This window comes from Bidens hawaiensis, unplaced genomic scaffold, assembly GCF_021521415.1.
Source record: "Bidens hawaiensis isolate Kalapana, Puna unplaced genomic scaffold, B.hawaiensis_p1.1 tig00025120_1, whole genome shotgun sequence".
Taxonomy (NCBI): domain Eukaryota; kingdom Viridiplantae; phylum Streptophyta; class Magnoliopsida; order Asterales; family Asteraceae; genus Bidens; species Bidens hawaiensis.
The window spans coordinates 141,644-168,271 of record NW_027493994.1 but is presented as its reverse complement, the minus strand read 5'-3'; the positions used below and the strand labels follow the sequence as shown (position 1 = coordinate 168,271).

At 32.4% G+C, this 26,628-nt stretch overlaps 1 protein-coding gene across 1 annotated transcript; it reads right to left on the bottom strand.

The window, feature by feature from the left end:
- Positions 1 to 24,622: 24,622 nt before the first annotated feature.
- LOC143570857 (BOI-related E3 ubiquitin-protein ligase 1-like) lies at positions 24,623 to 26,318 on the bottom strand. The gene is made up of 2 exons (XM_077056396.1): positions 25,899 to 26,318; positions 24,623 to 25,251 (listed from the first exon to the last, which is right to left on the bottom strand). Exons 1-2 carry the CDS (start codon positions 26,316 to 26,318, stop codon positions 24,679 to 24,681), a joined length of 993 nt encoding a protein of 330 aa, XP_076912511.1. The 3' UTR covers positions 24,623 to 24,678.
- Positions 26,319 to 26,628: the final 310 nt, after the last annotated feature.

The following is a 26,628-nucleotide window of genomic DNA, read 5'->3' as shown; positions in this document are numbered from 1 at the left end:
CATTTATGCGGTGAATACCGGCACAATAGTGTGGGAAGTTCATAAGTATAAAGGTAAGGCTATCAACACATTGTGAAAGGAGAATCATTTCCATTAGAAGTGGCTCTAGGCATTTTCTTTACAAGTTTGGAATTGATCTACATATAACATTTGCGTAATTGAGCTCCATTCCATGTTCTTGGGATGGGAGTGCCATCGAGCCTTTCGAGCCGGTATGCGCCCTTTCCCAGGACTTCTTTGATGATGTATGGCCCTTCCCAGACCGGGGCCAACTTTCCTGGGCGTTCTTGGTTCGAAGCCTCGTTGTTACGCAGTATGTAGTCTCCTATTTTGAAGTTGCAGAGTTTTACCCGCGTGTTGTAGTACTGTTGCATTTGTCGCTTGTAGTTCTCTTCACGCACTGCGGCTAAGTCTCTGCGTTCCTCTGTTAGCATTAGGTCTAAACGTCTTTCCGCATCATTGTCTTCTGGCTGAATCAAGACCCTTGGTGAGGGTAAACCAATTTCGACCGGGACCATGGCTTCAGTGCCATAAGTGAGACTGAACGGGGTTTCTCCCGTACTGGCCTTCTTCAGCGTTCTGTTTGCCCAAAGGACGTGCGGAAGCTCGTCCACCCAGCCGGATCTGTGTATCAAGAGTCTTTTCTTTATGCATTCGACGATGCTTTTATTTGCTCTTTTCACCTCACCATTACCTTGCGGGTGTGCCACTGAGGTAAAGGTGTGGGTGATTTGAAGTTCTTTCAGCCACTGTTGTAGCTTCTTGTCAGCAAAGTTGGTGCCGTTATCGCTCACCAAATTCTGTGGAAGTCCAAAACGACAAATACTTGGAACCGGTTCCTAACCAATCCGGTTCTTGACTTTTGTCGACCTTACCCATAATCAGTTCCTGTCCGACTTTAGTTTCTAAAAATGCACGATTTGTGCACCTCTATTCACACTATGAGTATAAAATGCAAACTCACGGAAGGAAAAACATTTGTCAAATCATTTTTAAAAAACTAGATATTTTAATTAATTTTTAATACACACCCACCTCATTGACGGATGCAGCATGAAAGGACTGGGGAGAGGCCCCCTTTAGCTGAAGTAAAAAAAAAAACAAAACAACAATGGGCATTAGTACCTTTCTAATTTATGAAAAACAAAACATCAAAACTAGTCCTTTATGTCTGCACATTTTTTCATTGGATGTCCATTGGCGAAAGAAATGACAGAAAACATCCTTTATGTTTAAAAACTCTATCACGTTACGTCCTTTCGCGCTAACTCAGTTAAATTTTTTTGTTAAATCTGGTCATGTGCATCGCACATGAGGGTAAACTAGTCTTTTTACATTATTTATTAAAAAAATATAAAAACCCATTCACACCCAACTCTCTTTCTTTCTCACAGAACTCAATTCTCTCTCTCTCTCTCCTCAAGGCTCCCCACCGCCGCCTGCCACAACCACCGTCACCTCACCGCCGCCTGCCACAACCGCCATCACCTCACCGCCGCCTGCCACAACCATCCCCGCGCAACGTCTGCTACTGTTTTGAGCTTGAAGATAGGAAGTAGGCGGTGATGAGCTAGGGTTCAGGTGAAGGCGATGGGGTCCCAAACAGATTTAGCCTTCTCTCTCTTTCTAATTGATGGTTGTTCTCCAAATCTGGGTAAGTAAATCACGGATCTATTACTGGAGATGGTGGTGATGGTTGGTGCTCATTTGTTTGTGGTGGGTGGTGGTTTCTGGAGATCGTGGTGATGGAGAGAGATGACAGGGGGTGGTGGTGGTGGAGATATAGATTTGAAAGACAATGATGGTGGTCAGGTTGGGGTTTAAAGGCAACGAACAGTGGTGTTTATGTTGGGTAGTGGTGGTTAGGTCAGGCGGTAGTGGAGGTGATGTTGCGGTAATTAGGTCGATGGTAGGAGTGGTGTGACGGAGGTTGACGGAAGCCCCAAATTTGTTCTGCGTATCTTGTTTGTGTTTTCAAATGGAAACCCCAAATTTGTGTTTTCAGGTGGTAATTGGGGTTCAAATCAGGTGATGGCGGCAGCGGTTTTTTTGGGCGAAATACATAGTGTGTACAAAGAAGAGAGAGAGAGTGTGTGTGTTTCAAGAGAGGGGACGGCAGCGCTTTGTTACCGGAAAAAACGAGGAGTTCGTTGGTTGGACAGTGGTGGTGGCGGTGGTCTGCAGTAGGTGATGGTAGAAAGATGGATTGAGGAAGAGAGGAGAGAGAGAGAGAAGAGAAAGAGAGAGAAAGAGTTAATTGGGTAAATAAATATCTTTATATTTTATTTTTAATAATTATTAAATATATATAAATTTATGAAACTACCCTCATGTGCGATGCACATCACCAGATTTAAAGAAAAAAATTTAACTGAGCTAGTGCGAAAGGACGTAACGTGATAGAGTTTTTAAGCATAAAGGATGTTTTCTGCTATTTCTTTCGCTAAAGGACATCCAATGAAAAAACGTGCAAACATAAAGGATTAGTTTTGATGTTTTGTCTTTATGAAAATAGGAATTGTCATGTCGGGAAAAAAGGGCGAAAATAAAGAATCATAGGGACATAATCACACAAATAAAGATAAAGAATACTAACAAATTTAAGTTCTTTTAATCAAATAGAAATGTTTTCTATTTGCGTGGGTTTACATCGCAGACACACAATGTGCTCCTAAAAATCAAAATAATGCATTTGCATACTTGTGGTTACAAAGCACGTTCCGTTTGAGTCCCTAAAGCTAGCAAAACCGTTTGATGGAGTTAAATCGAAAGGCAGCATAGTCTTTTCTCCAATGGATTTCCCTAGGAAGGTTTTAAACAAGATAACATCACCAAGTACTATATTATTACATTTATCATGTGGATAGCTAAGGGGGGGGGGGGGTGTTATGAAAATTTATACTTTGTGACTATCCGCATCCTAACCCCTGTATTACCATTATGTGTGTGTTTTGGATTTCTTATTTAATTTGAAAAGGCATTTTTGTGATAAGTTGAAAAGGACTTATGACTTTCTTAGAAGGAGTTTTCAAAAAAGTGTTTGGATTAACTTATAAGTCAATAAGTCAATAAGTTAATTTAGCTTATGGATGAAAGGGTGTAATGGTTAAAGAGAGCTAGGTGGAATGGAAGGGTGTAATAGGTATTCCAAACCTATAAGTTGATAAGTTACCAAATCTCAACTTATTGAAAACCCCTTTTTTAGCCTTGTTGATAAGGAGAAAGGTAAAAGTTCTTATGTGTTCTCAAACACTTTATAAACATAAAAATGACTTATTAAACCTTCATAAGTCATAAGGAGAGGAAAATAAGGAATCCCAAACACACCCTATGTTTGAATTATATTATGACCCTATAAATAGAGGATTTTTGTATTTGATATCTGATATTCAATCAAAGAATTCTTTCATTCTCTTTATATTCTCTCTACTATGTTAGTTACCCGTATAGCACACGTGTTGGGATAAATAAATTTATTTAAATAATAACACAATGCCAAATAAAAAAATTATGTTCAACAGATATAAAGACATATTATACGGTAGAATAAATTACACATTACATAATATGAAAATAAAAAGTCGTTAGAAAATTCATAAATCCCTAAATATTTCCTTGTGCACAATATTTGTAGTTTTGTTTGTAACTTTACTTTCTATATCAAAACTTAGTAGTTTCATATTGTTTGTGCTTTTAACTCAAGATAATGCAATGTATAACTGGCCACGAGTTAAAATAAATTGTCCAAAAAAAAAGGCAACCATCTATAGTAACTGGCCGCTTTTATTAATCTTTATTACAAAACAAAAATAAAATGAAATTTTCATTCTTTGAAATCAATCATTTTATCTAAAGGTGTAGGATTTTTCTTTTTAAGAATAAAAGTGTAAGTTCCAATATTACTTTCGGTTATGTTTTCCGCTTCTATAACACAGTTATCATGTTGTATTTTCACATGTATTTTAGTTTCATTGCATACACCACTTAAGCAACATCACTTCAACATCATCTTTCAGGGTTAACCTTAGATTTTGAGGCGATTTAAAACATCATGACACTAATATTTTCTTGTAATGTATCATTTTATGTCTAATAGATACCATCTGAATAATGGTAATATTTTAAATCTGCCGGGAACATGGATAGCAAGCGTTTGCTAATTTCTTGAACGGCCTCATTTTTTGGTGCAAATATAACTCGTTCGCTAAGGAAATCAATATTTTTGAAATCTTTTATAATAGAAGGATATACAAAGTCAAGTTATCATCTTATTAACAGTGTGTTAATATATAGCATTTGTATTCCTAAGGTAAGAAGTTATATCATCTACTTGAAAAACCAAATCATGTAGTTTAGTGTTTATATTTTTGTGGATTTTTAAGTTAATTAAAAAAAAGCAGTTGTAATGTCTATTTTTTTAAACCAACCCGTGAACCAGAACTCATTCTAATCATAAACTTTTTTGACTTGACCATGTTTGATACTTAACCGGGTATATAAACCCGCTTATTTAAATTAACATAAAACTAATAGTACATAAATAGTGAATTTGTATTTTAATGGGTAGAAAGAAAAAAACTTGTAATTTGGTAAATATCATATTTATTTAATAAGTTAAAGTCTATTGAAATTTTAATTGCAAATTAATCTTACCTCTTCATCCAATGATATCATTTCTTATAAAACCTCAATATTAATTAACTAATATAATATATTTAAAACCTTAATTTTTGGAAACATTATCCAAAATGAACGTGAAAATTGGTTATTTATAAAAACATAATATTAATAACTAATACAATATATTTATATAAATTAAAATAATATATTTATGTTGGTATTAAAATTTTTAAATCATGAAAGAATATTAAAAATTGAAAATGAAATATTAAAAAGAAAAAATAAAATACAAAATTATTAATAAGAAAGAGAAATGTATGTAATATGAGAGAGGTGAGGGAAAATTTTGTAAGGATTATCATGGTGATGACATGTGACACTTATAAAGTTTTGTTTATTATATAGTATAAATACTTAATGTGATGTTGCTATTAGGCCATTATTACACAACATTTTTCTTATTCATAAACTTTCTGGAGTATATTTATGGATTGAATGATGATTTCTTGTATTTACCAACTCCCTGTTTATCCAATATAGTGTGTGTTTTTTATTGGAAGAAAGAAATATAGTAAAAGTTGATAAAAAGAGGAATTTTTTACCAAGCAGGTGTTGATACAAAAAGTATTTACCTTTTTGGTGTACTTTGAAAAATATGTACCTATTTGGGTACCTTTTGTTGTTTTATTATTTTCTAATAAAGAAACTAATTTTATTATCTTTAACAAGGAAACAAATATCATTCTTCAGTAACACAAACGATTCATACTCCCCTATACCAAATGACGCCGATTTCATCAGGCGATTCATCAACGATTCGATTTCGGCGGGCGATTCGATTTCAGACGAGCTTGGAACGGGCGGTTTTAGACGACGACTGTTAGAGTGAACCATTCGAGCGACGGCTTGGGTTCAGGCACCTTTGTTTGGGTTCGATTTGAACGGCGGCTCGGTTTCTTGTGGACGACGTGCGCATCTCAAATTTATTGTAAAACTCTTATTTCCTAATTAATGAATTTTTTGTTGAATTTTAGTTTTACTTTTTTAGATTTATAGCTTTTATTTTTTTCAGATTTTTTTATTTTTTGTAGAATTTTATTAAAATTTTGCAAAATTTTGATGCTGGAATTTTTGTAGTATTTATGTAAATTTTTTTGTGAAAAATTTAAGCATTAAACGAGAAAAATAAAGTAAAGCATATTTGATTTGATGAATTTTGTGTTTTCTAATTTTGTATTTATCGGAAAAAACTAAATGAAAAGTATAATTTAGTTTAAAATAAAGAGGATAAAGAATTTTGGGATATTATTGGGCTCCCGACCTTTATGTTTGGCGCGTGGCCGTTTGGGATATTATTAGGCGCCCGACCTTTATGTTTGGCGCGTGGCCGTTTGGGATATTATTAGGCTCCCGACTTTTATGTTTGGCGCGTGGCCGTTTGGGATATTATTAGGCTCCCGACCTTTATGTTTGGCGCGTGGCCATGTGGGATATTATTAGGCTCCCGACCTTTATGTTTGGCGCGTGGCCATGTGGGATATTATTAGGCTCCCGACCTTTATGTTTGGCACGTGGCCGTTTGGGATATTATTAGGCTCCCGACCTTTATGTTTGGCGCGTGGCCGTTTGGGATATTATTAGGCTCCCGACCTTTATGTTTGGCGCGTGGCCGTTTGTGATATTATTAGGCTAACATACGTTATGCGAGAGCTTTCGGTGCATGTATGGTGAAGGGTTGAGCGCGTTCATGGCGGAGGGTTGAGCGCGCATTCATGGCGGGGAGTGGAGCGCGCATTCATGGCGGCGGGTTGAGCGCGCATGCACGGCGGGGGTTGAGCGCGCATGCACGGCGGGGAGTTGAGCGCGCATGCACGGCGGGGAGTTGAGCGCGCATGCATGGCGGAGTGTTGAGCGCGCATGCATGGCGGGGAGTTGAGCGCGCCCACACCCCTTAGCCTAAGTGTTGAACATGCAACAATGTTTAATGATAAGTTGGAAATTGTGTTTGTTTTGGTTCAACTATGTCAAAGATAAGTTATTGACTTATTGGTGGGAGTTTGAATATCATAATAAATTAGTTAGGGTTTATTGTATGCATGTCAACTATTTGCAACCACGCGGATACACCTTTAATAATGTTTGATTTTGTTAGTGATGTTATTATCTTCATAGTTGACATGTCGTTCAAGAAATTTATTATGTACAACATGTTTATTTTCATCGTTGAAACGCCATAACTTAAGACATTTGTATCTTTTTACCTGACCTGATGTTATGGGCATAAAATATGGACGGAAATGGGACAATTGTTTTTTTCCAAGTTTTAGCCACCATGATTGATTTTGCTTCCATTTTATAAATGTGAGAAACATGAATGCTATTATTTCATGCATTATAGTCATCTAATTTCAAAGTTATCCTGTCAATTTTGATTTTCCCGTTTTGGTCATACCTCTTAAATTTGGATTTGCTTTCTTCTAAAAATAAGCATGTTGTACTTATTGGGTTATTTCTTATCAAAAGTTTTCCCTCTTTATTATTTGTGCTTTTACTTTGTTTTAAGATAAATACGGTTTTGGATTTTAAGGTCCAAATTTTAGGATAAACTTATCTAAAAGAGGCGTGGCGTGTCGTGTTGGTTTGGTTAACTCACAAACACTTTTTATCCACCCCTATAAAATGATATCTTAAATTCAGATAAAAACGATATAAAAGTTTGTATCCATTAACGCTATACTATTGAGGATATTCAAAACATTTGACACGTTCACACTTTTAACGATTTCTTTGATGACTAACTCCTTGACCCTTTTAACACTTGATGGATAAAATGATGACCCAACAAACATGATCCACTATTTGAGTGCTAAATGGGTTTGAAATCTTCACATCAAGAAAGCTGGAACTTCTGACTAAGTCTAGGGGTATGATTTTATGTTCCAAATTTCAAGCTTTAAGAATCTTGCATCCTTTTTGATGGTGGGAATGGAATGGGAATGATGATTGGCCATACCCATCTCATATTTGTGCCTTTTTGACATGGGATTTAGTTAAAGTTTGTGGGGATTATAAGTAATTGGGAATGATTCCCTTGTGACAAAAAAAGGTGCTCCACTGTCATTTGTTTGGCCATTATGCATACTTGCTTCCTGGTGGTTCTGAGTCAATTTTGTGCTCAATGTGATGATGAAGTTGGACCACTCGTGTCTGATTCTGATGCTCATAGGCATCACTGGACCCAATCACCCAAGCAACTCCCAATTTTCCCTCTCGTTGTCTTTGTAATCACGGGTGTGAACAAGCCGAGACTGAGCTATTCTAAGTTCAAGCCTGGCCTCTTTAAATTATTACAACCCAGGCTTAACTCATTTCAAACTCTATTTCTAACGCTCGAGCTGTCGGCCTGACTCATCTGTTAATTATTCAACTATTTGTACACATGCATTTATAATTATTTTTTTATGTATATAACACATCATATAATTACTTCGAACATAATAATTATAACTATATATATATATATATATGTGTGTGTGTGTGTGATGCACGGGAATCTCAAAAGAAAATACAGTTAAACTATAACTATTAAATGATTAGATTAAAAGAGAAATATATTATATCAAATTAAATAGTTTAATAGGTTCAAATTATATTTTCAAGTGGAATATTCATATGAATACGTGGTGCATTGCCACGCAAGTTATTCAATTCGGAATCACGAAAAAGATGCACCTATTGATTTTTTAAGTTGTAATTATATTTTTTAATAGAATAGCGAATTATAACAAAAGATGATAAGATGTTTAATTCTAAATGACGTAAAAAGTAAACATCATATATAAAATTAGCATGACTAAACACGCTTTTGTATTACTGATTTGAAAGAGACGAATGAGAACTCCATGGATCCATTGAGGTTGAATAAGCACGTGAGAATAAAATTGTTATTTATTTATAATTTTTTCTTGTTTTTAATTTTTTAGATCTATAAATATCGTTCATTAATTTTTATCACATTCATCTATTATACTGAAAAGTGTTTAGAAATTGATTTAATAAAAAAAGGTAGATATAATTTCATTAAAAATATAAATATTTATATTATACTGACTTAACTACACGCGTATTTTTAATCTCTGTAATTTAGGTAGTTAGTTATTTAATTAAACGATGGATTGATATGTTTTGATTACGTTGATATAAATAAGTTTTAATTAAGAATATGAAATATTTTGAGCGGGAAATTTTGGCTAAGAATGAATCTCCAAATGGCACGTGTCCCAGTTATTTTACTTTATTAGAATAGGTAGGTAAGGATCCTAAGAGAACCTTTGGCAAATTGAGAACTTTGAGAACCATTTTGGACCATTAAAAAAACTTCTAAAAAATATTTAAAAAATTATAAAACAAAAAAAACGAAAATTTTAAAGAAGTAAAAAAAAACCAAAATTCTTATATTTTATTCCAGTTTCATTAAAAAAAAAGCCGAATTTTTTTTAATTCGTATTATACCTATACACATATGTATACTTTCATTTAATCTTTAGTTACGTAATGTACACATATGTACATTATCATTTACCTTAAATTATACATATGTGTATAGAAAAAAAACATATGTGTACATATATGTACGTACATATTATACATCTACCTATTCTAATAAAATAAACTAATGCTGACACTTGTCATATTTTGGTTAATTCTTATAATTATTTTCCCTCCAAAACTAAGATCTTAATTAATCATAATATCTGTAATATATTAATAATTATTCACTTTCCTTTTATACTCTATTTATATTATATCTATACATTTTTATAAAAATAAATATTAACATATTCTTTTACTATATATTCCAAAATATTTGGTGAAATTCAAAAATCAACAACAAACCATGTTTGTCAAAGATTGAAAATAATATAATTTCAAATGTTATCATGAACATATTGTACTACATATATTGTAGGAGATTATAAAGAAAAATAAAACTCGAATATTCTTTCATTTTACAAAGTTATTTTTTTAATTATTAAATTATAAATATACGCTTAAAAGTCGATTCATTTTTTTTAAAATCAATCAATTTATCTATTATTATTATTGTAAATTGTCATATAAATTTATAAATTATAAATCTATGCTTTAAAATCTATCCATTTATTTTTCAGTAAAGTAAACTATATATATTTTAAAAATGTAATGATAGTATATACCAATCACTTTCAGGCATAACAAAGTTTATCATATTTAATTTCTTTGTATTTTTATCAAGGATTGTTCCGGGTTTTTTTGTGGAATTTAAATTTGATTTTTATGAGTCAGAAGTTGATAAATAGATTGTTTGGTACAAGTTAACCACATTTAGGATCAAAATTTGTTACATGTCAAAAATGGGAAATCTGAGTATTTTTAAAACTTTTGAGAACGCAAATAGATTTATTATCAAATTGTTAGGGTTCAAAGTGTTGACTTGAAAATGTCAAAAGGATGAAAGTTAGAATTTTAATCATGATTCAGGTTTCAAAATTATTTTCAAGGGAATTTTTGAAAATAATCAAAAGGTTTGGGATTTGGCAAATTGACTATTTTTCCCTCGACTATTAAAATTTAAGAAAAGATTGCGAGCACTTTCGACATGCCACGCCCAGACCTATCAATACTTCTAACTTTTATTAAATTTGAAATATTTGTGTAAACATTAACTTTTCCTTCAATAGTGATCCGAATGTTGTATGAGAAACATGTCATGCCAAACTATGCTCAAATGAAGCAAAATATTCACAAAATTGAATGTGTTAACATGTTACTTTTATGTTGTCATTATGATAAAGTCAAGAAGCTCCCTGAAACTTATCAAAATCTTTTTCCTGGTGTAGCTAAGAAAAACATAGTTCATGAAGAACATCCGTCGTTACAATTTAATGTTCTCCTTTCCTTCGATGTGTGGTAAATTGATAAATATATCAATAAAGGTAACACTTATTTTATATTTAGGTTGAGTGGTTAGAACTATTATTGTACGAGAAGTCTTATTCCTGAAATTGGTTAATAACCAAAATTCTTTCAGTTATACATATATGACACTGAGAATGAAATTTTCAATAGAAAGAGAGTCCTTGGGTACATTTCTGCACGTGCATTTTTTTGTTAAGTTCATTTAAAAAAATCATTTTGTGATATAAATAAAATAAATTTATGTACACATAGTATAGACACAAGCATAGATGTAATACATTTTTTATATACGTTATGTAATTATTTGCTTTACTTGTAATTTTATAATTTGGATAATTCCGTGTGTGACACGGGCTCTAAAGCTAGTATATGTATAATTTAGCTAAACCGAAATTTTTTTTCCGTTTTTTTAATTCGTATTATACCTATACATATATGTATATTTTCATTTAATCTCTAATTACATAATGTACAAATATGTACATTATCATTTACTTTAAATTATATATATGTGTATAGAAAAAACATATGTGTACATATTATACATATATGTATAATTTAGCTAAAATGAGATTTTTTTTAGAAACGGGGATGATAAATAAGAACTTTGGTTTTTTTACTTTTTTTAATTTTGTGTTTTTTTTGTTTTATGATTTTTTTTTTGGTTATTTGTGATCTAAAATAGTTCTCATAGTTCTTAATTCCCAAAAAGTTCTAACATGATCCTGATCCTATATATATATAATACAAATTCTATAAATATACTAGTTTTATTCTATAGATATAAAACTGATATAGTAAATACAAATTCTATAAATATGAGGCTCGATTATGCTCGTGAGCCTATTTAAGATGGTTACGAAAATAAAATTATAAGCAATTCAAATATTATTTATTTTAGGTAAAAGGGATTATGGGAAATCCACGGATATCTTTAGGTGTTAATCATTTAAGTGCATAACTAGAATACACGTTTGAATCCATATGTGCAAAGTGAGTGGAAAACAAGAACTTATGCATAAGATATTAGTCTTGCATAATTAGGTTATCTCCAAATCACACATAGTGGATAGATAAGCAACTTTTTGCCTTTGTAGACTAGGAAAATAATAGTTTTAGTGGAGCACATTAGAGTGATGTGAAACAAGTCGTCACGCTTTTATGTCATTGAAAGGGTGAGAGCATTGAATCGATTGATTTCGGGGGTGTTACATCTAATCACACAAGGACACAACTATGGAACAAAAGTAAAAGGTATAATTACACAACAAAGAATACAAACGTTATGTGGTTTAACATGGTTACATGTGAAACAAACTTTGTATGGTTCATCTTAAACCATATTAACTATAGAACATGTGAAACAAAAAGGTTCATAGCGGCCTTTCGATAAATAACAAGAAAGACTAAAACTTGTACGTTTGGGTTAATTTCGCACATGGAGATATTGTTATCGCTAAAGACAAATAATCGTGATCTTGTGAAAGTGTATCTTGATTATTGATATCCATATATTGTTATTTTGTTCAATAAGGTTTATTTGTGATTGTCAACCAATGTTATCTATGTATATAGTTAACACATTTAATATGAAGTTAATGTTGATGTGAGTGATTGAACCATTATTTTTGCATGTATTTTGTCTCTAGGGTTCGTCCTCCGCAGATTTGAAAATTACCATCGTTTTATATAGTCTATCAAATTTGTAAATTGGAGTATCAATTATATGAGATTACGTTTAGACTTGACAATGGTGTCGGGTTATTGGATTGACATGTTTTGCTTGTCGGTCAAAATTGACAAAACTTAGCATGACTTATATATTTATTCATATTGAACACATCACTCATAACTCAATCAAACTTTCGTTTAACTTGAGCAAGGGTAATGTAACTTGTTTGCCTAAAAGCATTAAACAAGATGGCTTATTGTAGATGAGTTGTAAACGAGTTAAATAAGTAATACAAATGCAAATGAGCTAAAGGGGGTGGTGGTAAAACCAATATATATTTATAGTAAAACATGACTACTTTATTTAATGGTTAGACAAGATCATCCGAACACAGCATGTTTATTAAATGGATTAGGCCGATCATAAACCAAATACTTTATTATTTTGTGTGATAAAATGTACAAGCTTAATTCTTACACTTTTCACACTTTTGATACCTGATCTTTTATTCAGAATACATAAATTGAGTTGTGTTGGGTTCATGTCTTTCACTGTAGATGTTGGAAGATTATGTAAAGGCCAAAAGCTATGTATGAAGATTGATCTTTTGAAAAGAGTAGACGTATATACAAGTACTATTTGTTTACTATCCATCACACACACACTTTTTTTCTTGTGCTTTGTTTACTTAAGATACGCAAGATTTCTCACCACTTACTTTTGTCTTCTATTCTTTTCTTTTCTTATCAGTATTATAATAATAAATAAATAATTAATAGTAGTAGTAATAAGAGTGGCAATAATAATAATAATAATAATAATAATAATAATAGCATGCACATTGCACAGTGTTCAATTCTCTCTTCAATGTGCTGTTGTGTAGCCCCTGATCCTGACCCCTTGAGTGGTTTTAATCAATTTAATATCTTTAGCATTTGTTGGCCAACTCTTGTTTGCTTGTTTTCTTATCTGCAATTCCCTCCATTATTTACATAAAAACAAATTGTTATTATTTATTATTTTTATTGTCATGAGTTTATGTGTCAATTGTCAATTATCAAATAACAGACTTGGTTACGTACCTGCTTAAGTTATGTCGTTTATCAGGCTCATTGTTTGATTATCAACTCATGAAATAGTCAATTAAATGTTTATTTTAGATATATGTTTATTTAAAATATCTTTATTTTTGAATAGTCATTGAAACATCTAAACAATACGTTAAGAAAACCTGTATATGAAAACAATAAAGCGTGCAAAACAGATGTCTATAACATTCTAAGTCATACATTTTATCAGTTTGATTTTATTTGCATCAAGCCATCAACTCCTGTCGAACATTATAAATTTATAAAATGGTGCTACTAAATATAAGTTAAAGTTTATTGTAATTACTTATGCTTGTCATTATTAGACAATAGTGCTAATACTAAATATGAGTTATCCTACTAAATATTGATTAATTAACTTTTGTTTTTCGTTTTTTGTAATTATTCGACTTTTGTTTTGATAATTTCACTTTCTAATTATCCCATTGAATATTTTTATATATAAAAAGTTGATCAATAGTATATGTTTTCATTTTTCTATAAGATATCATATTCAAATCAGGCTCTGAGTTAAAAACCGTAACAATTCAAATCAGGCACCAATGTCGAGTTTTAAAAGCTATAACTCAAAATTATGACAGTAAGTATGAAGAATTAAAAATAGAGATCAAAGAGGAAATACTATATTTTACAAGCATGACAACAAGAATTAATATCTAGTTTTCTTAAAATTTTATTTATCATTAGCAATCAAAACTGACGTCTAGCATAAGAGACGTATTAATAGATAGACATTGGTTAGTATTTTGCCTTTGTTTTTTATTAGGTTTCTATTATACTAAATTTATTATATTCTTATAATGTATAATAACCTATTCGTTGAACAATATTCTTTTGTAATAAAATAAAACTCATCTGCTCTATGACGACTCTGTCATCTTCCAACTAATTAGTCGAATGCACATGGCTGCTTTCAATGTTCCTGGATATTTCTTATTTGTGTTATCACGAGATTTTATTATTATTATTATTATTATTATTATTATTATTATTATTATTATTATTATTATTATTATTATTATTATTATTATTATCTAACAAGTATTTGACTAGAATCCACATTACATTAATTGAAAGAAGACTTGAAGCACATATAACGTCATTTTTAATATTTAAATAGCTTTGATTGTCAAAATTTTAATTCTTTTGTAGTTTGTGCTTGCTATCACCTAATCTAGCTTAAGATAATGATAATACTATTATAAAAAATAGGTTGTAAGCGCCAAAGTTGATAGGATAACATTTTTAGGTGAAATATCAAATCAAGTATGGTGGAAGGGTGTAGAATGTGCATGATCCACACCTATGTATACTAGGTAATGCTTAGAAAACCAAATCCAATATTAAAATGTCTTCGATAGAGTTACGGCGATTTAATTTGTTTAACCCGTTTAGTATATCTAATTGCTTCGACCATATTCTGAGTATCTAGCATGCCTGAAAAATATGTAAAGCTCTACACAAAAGGTCGAACTTTAGTCGAGTATATAGTTGTTTCATTTTTATGATTCTCTTACCGTTTGTAACATATAAGTTACAAGGGTTAGGTTATAATAAGAAGTATAGTTTGTGTAGGAGGGATAAGAAGTAATCTTTTCCATTGATTTTGAATATGGAGGGTTGAGATTACTTTAGGGGGAAATCAAGTGTGAACACAAGGTAAAGGGCATAAAAGGAATTAGGCCTGTAAACGAACCGAACGTTCGGCGAACTATCGTGAACCGTTCGGTGGGAAGTTCGTTTATTTAATAAACAAACGAACATGAACAAAAAAAATTTTGTTCATTTAATTAAACAAACGAACATGAACACATGTTCCGTTCGTTCATCTATGTTCATGAACGTTCGTTTATGTCTGATTATTTATGTTCATTTATGTATTAATATTAATAGAAAATAATTAAATATTATCTAGATATGTCATCTGCTTAAAGGTTTTATATTTGTTAGTTTGTGTTCATTTAAGTGTTTTCATTTAAGTGTTTTTATTTAATTCGTTTATATTTGTGTTCATTTACGTTTGTTCATACATGTTCGTTTATCTTTATTTAGTTATGTTAGTTTAGATTTTAAACAAACGAACACAAATGCCCATTTTTAAATAAACGAACATGAACATAAATATGAAGATGTAATTGGGTTTTATGTAAGTGGCCTTTTGAAATTAATGTAAGTGGATTTTGATATAAAAATGTTAAGATAAAAATACACTCATTTCTAGCCTTCTTATGAAAATCAAACTTTTTATTTGAACCTAACCCTTATAATACTGATCAAACAAATACAAAAGACCATGAACAATTTCACGTTTAACATGGTTTTCAAAAAGTGACCTCTTTTAGAATTTAAATAGCTCGTTTTAACCGTTCATGCTAATTTTCAAAACAATGACGCTAGATGAATAATTAATACTGGCCACAAAGGCAAAGCCACCGTGAATTGAAATTGATAAACAATACCAATAAATTGGGAAAAAATTAATGATGGTTGGACATAAAATGATGTGTGTTTTGTCTTTTTAGTGGGGTATTGTTGAAAAGGTGAATTAAATGTTAGTGTCAATACAATTACAATAATAGCCATAGTACAGTAGTACTCTTTTGCTTTTTCAAAACCCACAAGGACAACTCAAAGTTATGAAACCTACTCCAGATGTTGATGGAAAACTTATTCCCCCATAACATGATTATTGACCCTTTCTTTCACAATGCCAAAAAAAAAAGATATATTCTTTTTAGATTTGTTTTTATTTTATTTTATTTATTGGGCCCTCCCCCTCTCTCCTCCTTCAACACTTCACTTTCACTTCTGGTGAAAACAATTATTCAAACTTGTAAGCTGGTTGATACACAGGTCACAAAGATATCCATTTACCTCTTGTCATGTAGCCATCAACTTCTTTCTCCTATCCACTTTACATTTTTCTATACATTGTATTTTTATATAGTATTAAGAGATTATCATTAAAAGAATATAATAAGTATGAAATTGTGTTTGCTTAGCAAAGTGTAACTATGAAATTCTTCTCTCATTAACAACTACATAACGTATTATAATTATTAAACCAATCATCCTTATAAACCCAATATCTCTCTATTATATTATCTGGTAACATGAAATTTAGCTTTTCTTTTGCGCTAGATAATATATTAGAAGTGGGCATGCCCGCCTCCAACGGGTGACTGAAAACAGTTAGAAATGAAAGCGGAAAAATAAAAATTACATAAGAGTACCCCGATAGACACCTAAGTTTCGATACAAGAGAACATGGAGTTAACCCGAACCGACAAAACAATAATGTATATCTAATTTTTTTAATAATGTTTCAAACTAACCACAATACTCGAGATTTTGATGCTCCAGGTCTAACCCTATAAAATAAGGGGAAGCTTGTATTGTGGCACGGGATGGCTATTTTCTTGCTCATTATTATAAATTTATGTTTTTTTGGTCTGAAAATTTTTATACGTTATATAAATTACCCATTTTGGTCAGAAGGTTTTTAGCCTGGCTACCCCAGTTTATAAAATTTTTTATACGTATTGAGTCAAGCAATCTCAACGTTTTTATACATAAGCTTCGCCACTGCTTAGGAACACCTTTAAGGAGGAAACCCATCATTATGAAAAACTTCATTAAGTTAGTTTCGAAAACCTTAAAGATCCCAAGTATTAAGTGTTAACTACTACCTCCATGCTATTAAACTAGAATGCCAATTGCGTATATCTAAATATACTAGGATGTTTTAGTAATGTATATCCAAATACTTGGAACCCATTCTCCTAATTGAAAAGATGAGATAACTAACCAATTTTCTCATAATATTTTTTTTATTGTATAATTCTAATATTATAATATTATAAAAAAACCACAAATATTTAAAAGTATAAAAAGAAAAGATAATGTCATATCATGACACATAGATACATATTTGCGTATAAGTTAGGGTACAAAAGTAAAGGAAAAGTAAAGATGGGCATGGTCATGGCATGGGCATTGGGCAGGGTGTCAGTGTCCTCTTCGACCATCATGGAGTGCGTGGTCTGTAAGATGCCCCCAAATGGATTCATGTGAAATTAATTATTTTAATATTAATAACAATAAATCCAACGAAATATGCCCCCACTTAACAAAATCTCTATTTTTAAATATGAACATGAGGTGGGGTGATGATTATTTAATTTTTATAACTTTTCAACTGATAGGATTTGACTTTATTCCCCACATATCATACACATTTAATTTATTTATCATCAATTAATTAATTGAGGGAGGTTTTGGTCACACCTAGGTTTTGGTCACACCTATATGGCTATATTAAATCTCTCACTTGTAGCCTAGTATTGGAGATTTAGGTTCTTTAGTGGAAACTCAAGTGTTTGAATCCCATTTGTGTCACTTTTGGATAGATATTAACAATGAATGATTTAAACGAGGCCTTATGCAAGGTTGTCAGTTCGAACCCTGAGCCCACTTGGGTTTTTGTCTCACCGTGTGTTACGCTAGAGAATTCTGCTCTTGTGGGTGGCACAAAGATTGTCAAGTGGTAGTCGTGTGATAAGGTTTCTGGGGGAACGCCTAAGCCAAACTCTGAAGCCGGTGTGGGTCCGATTAAGACAACTTAGTCTGGCCAGAATGGGGCATCGGGGCTCTCCAAATTTAAAGAATGCGACAATCTAATTACAAGAAAGTCGTCGTTCTAAAAAGTTATGGCTATATTAAGAAAAAAAATAAAATAATAGAATAAAAATTAAAAAGTTTCAGGTTAGGTCAGTAAATTTTCTTCCAGTGGTGGATTTTCCATGAGGATAAAATTGAAATGATAAGATGTAATCCGCCTGTGATCCAATTGGCTTTAAAAAAAGTTTACACAGTTGGTCTATTGAACTCTTAAGTCTTAAGTTTAAAGAAAGACGTAATGAGTTTTTCGATAGTAGTGGGTTTCCCTTTTAATAGTATTTTTGAATGAGTCTTGCCTGAAATATTAAAATTGATATGGACGGTTGACATTACGTCTCAAAGTCTCAGTCGGGTATTGAGTGTAGTGCCCTGTAAAAATCAAATAAGTTATATACATATATAAATAATTAAATAAAGATTTGTTTGTGGTCTTCAAAGACGTGATGATTTGGACCAAATTGAGATGTGATGGATGATGCGAGATGGGAGATGGGGTTTCCAATGAGGATGGCACCTTCCAAAAAAAAAATTAATATTAATTAAAATATAATTATTATTTGTCAGTGTATTCATGTACCATGTGTATTCTGATATTATAGAATCTATCATCCAGTAGACTCTAATATTCAATTTTTTTTGAATGTTCAAGCTTTCCTCATACTATTTACATTATACCGTCAATGTCAGGAATCGAACCCTGGACCTCTCACCCAAAGGCCAAAGCCTTTACCATCCCACCAAAGTGGTGATGGCTCTAATATTCAATTGTTCACCACACTTGGAAAAGGACGATTGAATATAAAAAACTTGTACCGTTCATCCATCGATATTCACCTAATAATAAAACAACTTTAATTAATAATAATATTTAATATATTTAATCATCATTGATCTTTTCTAAACATATGGTTTTTAAATAAGTTACGTGCATATAGTTTATTATTTAGTAAGTTGTATTTTCAATATTGGCTTTTGAAATATTCTAGTCTAACTTGATTTGAAATGGTATTGACTCTGTTTCTTATTCAAGTTTTTTTTATCACTAAAAAATTATTACTTTCTTCAAATAAGATATTTGTGTAAATTTATGCTTTTAATTTTAGGTTTTAGAGCTAGCCCGTTTTTGTTATGAGCGGGTCCAAAGTAGATTTTCTTTATACAATCAAAGATTTATATGAAAACACGTGTTCGGTCCCTGAAGAGGTAGGTCCCAGCAGAGCCCAGTTGGACCCGCATGAGTCACCTTGAAGAGAGACGTCTGCGCGGAAACCAACTGGATCCGCAGGACCCACCATGCTCAGAGACGTGACGTCCTTACGCGCAGTACGCAAGCTGTTCCCGCAGGAAATGCCTCCCAATGGTGAAGTACTCCGCCTATTCCCGCAGCTGCGGATACAAGCCATCAGGGAAGGCCACCCGCGCAGCAAGGCTACACGCACAAGGCTCTTAGCTCTCAAATAATTCAGTAGTCACCTGAAGAAGGAATGAGCAAAGCCGGGAACAATCCCGCACAAAGGCGGGAGGGGGAATACTCCCGCCCAAATAAGCCAGTCCGTACGATACTGGAGGATCTTTTGTACTGTACCTGACGAGGTATGGGCAAAAGATCTGACCAGAGATACGACAGCTCATTGACAACAGTATGGCGAGCAGCATGCTCTTGTACTGTATGTCACTATTAGCCGCTGCCTACTCACCAACTCCTGCCATACCACGTGCATAGCCTGCAGTTGGTGGAAAAGGAATAGTACACAGCAGGCCTGGTCACTGTCAGCCGCTGCCTACCCACCAACTACCAGCATGGCACGTGCGTAGGCCACAGTTGGTAGAACAGAAATACTATTCAGCCGGCTATACCTTCTTGGAAACCTACATTCGGCTATAAATACCCCAAATGGTATGATCATCTCATCTTATCTTGTATCTTATATCTTATACCTGATATCTGCTCTAGCAATCTCTTAATATACACTTATATTCAAGAGCAATCCAGTCTGATTCTCACGCCGGAGGGTGGTCACAATGAGGTACCCCCCCTTCTTAGTGACGAGCTCACGGTGTCTGTTTTGCAGGTTATCAGAAGAACCATCTTTGCCGGATCTAACCCCTCGTGGGAAACATCTATTTAACCCCCAGATTATCCGTAATCTGCCCGGGGTCGATTAGTGTTTCTTCAGTCCCTTAATGTAGTATGCAGTGAATAAAATCTTATGATAAACCGGATCAATAAGTCCGGCTCCTCCACTCGTGACAATAATAGAGTATATTGTATGGTTACTTTGAACTTTTCTTCAGGCAAAAGTAACAAAAGAATACCACGAACACCTTTGAATAAAGTTTGTGTTTGTATCATGCTTTTTCTTTAGTGTAATCATTTGACACTTCATCCAACACTATTGTTCTCATACAATGTTCAAGGAAAAGGAGTGCTTAAATGATAGAGCATCACAACCGGTGGTAGACCAACAACGATATTTCTTCTTCAAGATTAAAAGTAATCGGTATCTTGACACCAAAGAAAAACATATTGCTTTTATATAAATCGTACTTATCACACATATATTGATTTTAATAATATATATGTTTTAAATCCTTCGTCTATTGCAAATTAACCCGTTTTTTGTCTAAAAATTTGCATACGTAGTGTATATGTACCTGTTTTCCGTTGAAAATTTGAGCCCCCCCACCCTCACCAATTTTGTTTATGAAAATTTTCATACCATTTGAGTCCGGCCCCCGACATTTTTGTTCAAGCTTACTCACAGGTCATGCATATGTGATACGTGAGCCAGGATTTTCTTAATTAGCTACACTATTCAAAAGTCTTCAGAAACTAGCTCAGGTGGTTAGGGGGTTATTCATAAGGTTTTCACCTAGAAAGGTCTTTGATTTTGATTCTTACAGGTGTATGTAACTTTTTTAAAGATAGCATCATTGTAAGAGGATTCAAAGTATATGATACGAACCTGGTGCTAGGGTTGGGTCATGCAGGATCAGCTGGACCAAAGCAAGCCAATTGAAGCTGAATGGAGGGAAATTAGATGGAGGAAAAATGTTTTTGTAAGAGATGGGGTTAAGCTACGATGTCAGGAGTGGGGGTTTCAAGTCGTAATTGTTCCCAACTTAGTTTAGTTTAAGTATTTGTTTTTCTGCTCTTTGTTTTTGTCGATGTTTTATGTTATCAAAATTAGCGTTCTTACCTTGTAATTGGAGACCTTCCCTTCTCGAATTAGGATTTTTCATTTCAGTGATTGAATCGTTTGTTTGAATCTAAAAGTAGTAAGGAGCGCTTAATGTATAAGTGCAGACGATTTAACGCTATTAAAATAAAAATAAAAAATAATTCAACAAGGGGTTGCAAGCAAGGGGGACCATATGGCAGAAGAATTTGACCTAAGGGCTATAAATGTAATAAATAAATGAGTGGGGATTTAATTGATAATAGTCATAGACAGAGGTACCACTACTAAAAATAAAAATATGAACGTTAAAGGAGTGGGATGCCGGCCATAAAGCGACAGAAGTTGTGGTCCCCACGTGGCAGAGAAAAAACCTGCTTTTAAGGATCCCTTCCCTCTTCATTATTTTAAAGTCTTTTTCCCATTAAATGTCTACTTTGGTGTTTCTAATCCGTCCTTTAGGGGCCCACCTATGTAGTATTACATGCCAAAGTTGATATTTTATATGCAAAAAAAGTTGTGTAATTTATATACTTTTTAATTCTCTTAATTTTTTTATTCAAACATAATAACTCCCACACCACCTTCTATATTAATACAAAACTTTTATTTTGTATGAGAATTGCAATTGAAAATATAAGATAATTATGGATCTAAATTATATTGTATAACTAAAAAAATTGACGGATTCAAGAAGTTTAACATAATGTAATTTTTTTCCCAAAAAGTGATGTATTATTTTGGATAAGCAAGTTATCGACTAAAACGTGAAAAATGAGTATCTGATACTGAATAACACAACTTCAATGTTGGTGTCTGCAACTTCAGCCTGTCTTCAGTTTACATGACTTAATGGTTTTAAAAGTGGTTGAATGTGAATTATAAGTATAAACATTCAATTTTAAACCACAATAAAAAGAAAGGTGAAACATTGTTGGTCACCGAAAAATAAGATTATTTTTATTGGTGTTAGTTTTTGAAGATGTTCGTAAAATCAGATATCAGATAAAGTTAATGATTTTTACCAATATCACACTACATGTGTATTAAAATTTGCGAGAAACAGTCTTTGATCATTGAAGACAATCCAATCTTTAATAAACTATTTTTGTTTAGATGTATTAAAGGCTTTTTCTTTGACAATAGACCACCAACCCTATCGGCATTTCGATTTAACAATTGATGTGCATAATGCTGCATTATTTTAATAACTATTAAGATTATTATTAGACTAAATGCCTCTTGTTTAACATGAATGCAACCGGCAAACCAATACCTAATTCATTAAGAACTAGATTAAGCTAATTAGAATACGTATAAGGTTAAGGATTGGTGTATGTGTCCTTTTCGATGGATACAAGATAATGCCTTGGAAAGTGGTTTGAATATGGATACGATGAACGTGTCTCTTTGCCTTGTATTTTACTTTGCCCCTTTCACTTTCCAATGTCAAAACAGATGGATGCCTCTCTCTCTCTCTCTCCTTTAATACTTTTGTTGTTTTATAAAACTAAATGCATTGTCACCTCTGTTTTATTATTACTATCAAGCCTACATTGTTTCTGCCTACCCTTCTTTATTTCTATACTTAATGAATTATTTTTAATGCAAATAGTTTGTAAAGATATTCTAGTTTTTGTCGATGATGTTTGAAGGCTTAACAATCGAATAATCAGTCATTTAAATGGTTAAACAACTGTTATTTTATATTAGATGTAGATCGTTTAATGTTAATTAGAGTTTTATGAAAATCTTGAGCGAAATCACTAATTATGGTTAGAAAAACGAAAAACAAATTTCTCACGCTTGGTGAGACGTACCAGGTTTACTGGTAGACGGTTTAACAGTTAGCGCTCAACAGATTAAGCTGGTTTTCTTAATTATCTAATTTGTTTTTAAAAAATAAATTAATAAATGTAGTTAATGATTATAATACATTTACTTACAATATTTTAAAAAATGGAGAAAAGTATAATGATGAAACAATGCCAATAAGGATAAAGAACCGGCTCGACTAACACAATTAGACCAAGCTGTTAGAATCGTTAAATCCCTGAAAGCATTCTCATCTTTTACACCATTTCTAAATATAAAATTATACTAATAATCGTTAAATTTTTCTTTCATTTTTAATTAAACAATACTTTTTATACCTTTATAAACAAGAAATTTTCAAACATAAAAAAAAATTCACTTCATATTATTTCTTCTATACTCTTAAACATAATCATAAAACACTCAGGTTGGATTTCAAAGTGGTCAACTTGCTTTAATAGAACAATTTAACGTTTGTTGAACGTTTATATATTAATAAACTATAACAAAAAATAATTAAATAAAAAGTATATTTATAAAAGCAAAAAAAGCATTTACTGCAGCACCTTCGCACTTTCATGTACCCACGTTGACATCACCACCTATCTACCCATCACCCTACCCCACCTCACCCCACCCTAGACCCTAACCAAATCCTAATTAAAACAAAATTAGAGATATAATCACAATCAATCAAACATTAACAACCAAGAAAATAAAATATTATGAAAAAACTAGTATCATGGTCACAACTTAGGCTGAGGGGTGTGAGTGGCTTTAATGGGGGCTTTAATATGGACTCCAACCAATAATATTATGACGTGTGGCAGAGAGAGAAACTGTATATGGGGGGTGTTTGAGCCCTCGTTGGAGCCCCTGGCCCTGGTGTGGAGGGGCTCCAGCGAATTTTTTTTTATTTTTTTATAAATATATTCAAACAACGTATTATTAAAAAAACTCATAAATTATTAAAAAAACACACATTAATAAAAAAAACACATTAATATCTAAAAATAAAATAAAAATTAAAGTACTAAAAAAACATTCTTCTTATTCTTCGGCTTGGTCTTATTCGATCAACCTCTTTCGGATACGTTCCTTTTGCTTTTCCATTAGCATTTGATCGACCGGATTTAGGTTACTGAAGTCTCTAGGAGACGGTTGTGTGTTGGATGGTTGAAAGCCGGATGATTCTTGCGGCTCCAAATAAAACATCGGTTGGTGCGGTGACGACCATAAATCGTCGTCAAGATAATCTGAATCAAAGTTTGGGAACCAATTTCCAGCCATTTTTTTTAAAAAAAAGTTGAGAAGATGAATTGATTTTGGGTGAAGGTTTGAAGTTTTAGTATAAAAATGGGTGAAATGGAGTATAATTATATAGGAAAATATTTTTTTTTTAATATTTAAAAGCCCAACGGCTCTTTTGTAAACCCAATGCAAGATTCTCTCTCTCTTCAGCCGCTAACCAGCTCACGCCTCTCTTTTTTTTTCCGTTAGCGCCCCGGTGGTGTGGTGTTAGCGCCTGGGGGCGCGAGCGGAGGGGCTCTAGCGCCCCCGTTGAAGCCCCACACCCCTCAGCCTTACAATTTGTTAGTTTCTGAAATCTATTTGTCATTGTAAATATTTGAATGAAAATTAAACATCATGACATGTTCACATGAACACTGATGTTCTTGGTGGATTTACAAATTGGGCAAATGTTAACCGAAGAAGCACATATTGTGCAAAGGCATAAATGCCTACAAGGCAAAAGCAACACACATGATTCCTCCTTCCCACATGTCTTGCACAATCTGTTGCTGTTGTTGTTGCTGCTGTTATTATTATTCGCACAATCATCATTGTTGTTAACCCGATTAAAAGATAACCGATTTTCTTCATTATTGCTTTCGCAGCATGATTGCGCATCATCCGCCTCGTCGACGCAAGCTGTCGCACGATATTCGTCATGAACGGCTTGCTCTAACACTTGCTTTAAGTTGCTCCGTAATGTGTTTGCGGTTGCTTCTTTGGTTTGAGCTAACTCGCGCCAAATTTGATTCTCTACACATAGGGATTTCACTTTCTCTTCTAATGCCCAATTTAGTTTTGCGATTTTAATTATTTCCTCTTCTTTTGCTCGAAGCCTTTTCGATATGTTTTCCTCTACCACAGCAATTAGTCTACGCGAATTTCGCTTTCGTCTCTCTTCGATGTCCAGTCTCACTTTATCCGTCTGCATAAATTGATTTCAAATCATAATTAGTTTTACAATTTACAATAATTAATTTACAAAATTAGGTTTACAATTTCATACATAATTTCATGAAATCGAAAACTGGAATAGTAATAATTGATTTACAAAATTAGGTTTACAAAAATATATTTAAAATTTTATACATCATATAAAAAACTAGAATAATAATTAGGTTTACAAAGATAGATTTACAACTCAAACGATTTCATGAAATCGGAATCTGATAATAAAAAAAATAATAATAATAATAACAATAATTAATTTACAAAAATAGATTTACAATTTTATGAAATCGGAATCAAAAACTCTAATAATAATCTTACAAAAATTGATTTACAAAAATTGATTTACAATTTCATAGATAATAATAATAATAATAAATAAATAAATAAATAAATAATTTTATGAAATCCAAATAAAAAACTCCAATAATAATCTTACAAAAATAGATTTGCAATTTCATAAATAATTTCATGAAACCAGAATCGAAAACTTAAATAATAATTACGTTTACAAAAATAAATAAAATTAAAAACTCTAATAATAATTTATTATTATTATTATTATTATTATTATTATTATTATTATTATTATTATTATTATTATGTTTACAATTAATTAATTACCTGATGAGCAATAAACTGATCAATCTCCAGCTGTTGTTGCTGGATCTGCATCGATATATCTTCTCCAAGAAACGTATATCCTCCACACCGACTCTGACTCTGATTCATACTCATGTTCTGATTATTATTATTATTAACAAACGACAACAACATGTTAAGATCCGAACAATCTCGTACTCGTTTCCTGGAAACTGGAATACTGCACGTGAGGCCACTCTCAGCCTTCAACACGTTGTTCATCGTTGACTCTGCGTATCCTCCGGAGCAGTTGTACATCATAGGATTATTATTGTTGTTGCCACCCATTGTGTAACCCAAAGGTGTGGTGGTAGCGGTGGCTTCATTGGTATCAATATTGATGGTGTTTGGTAGCATCATTTGAGGGTGGAAAAGAGTGTGGTGGGTTGCCTCAACTGCCATTGAAGAAGGTGTATGTATGTATACAGAGCGTTTGTTTTGATGTTTGTTGAGAGTGTGTATTGTGTTTTAGAGAGAGAGAGAGAGAGAAGAGAAGCATGCAAATGTTGAGAGAATGGGTTATTGTGCTGGCTTTTATTGGAGATGGGATTGGGTTTGCTTTTAAAGAGAGAGAGAGAGAGAGAGAGAGAGAGAGTATAATGGTCTTGAAATAGGAAATTGTTAAAAATAGTTGGTTTAATTGGACTCTTCTTTTAATAGATTTTTATTTATTATTTTATTTACAACAAAGAATAATAAACTATATGGTTGT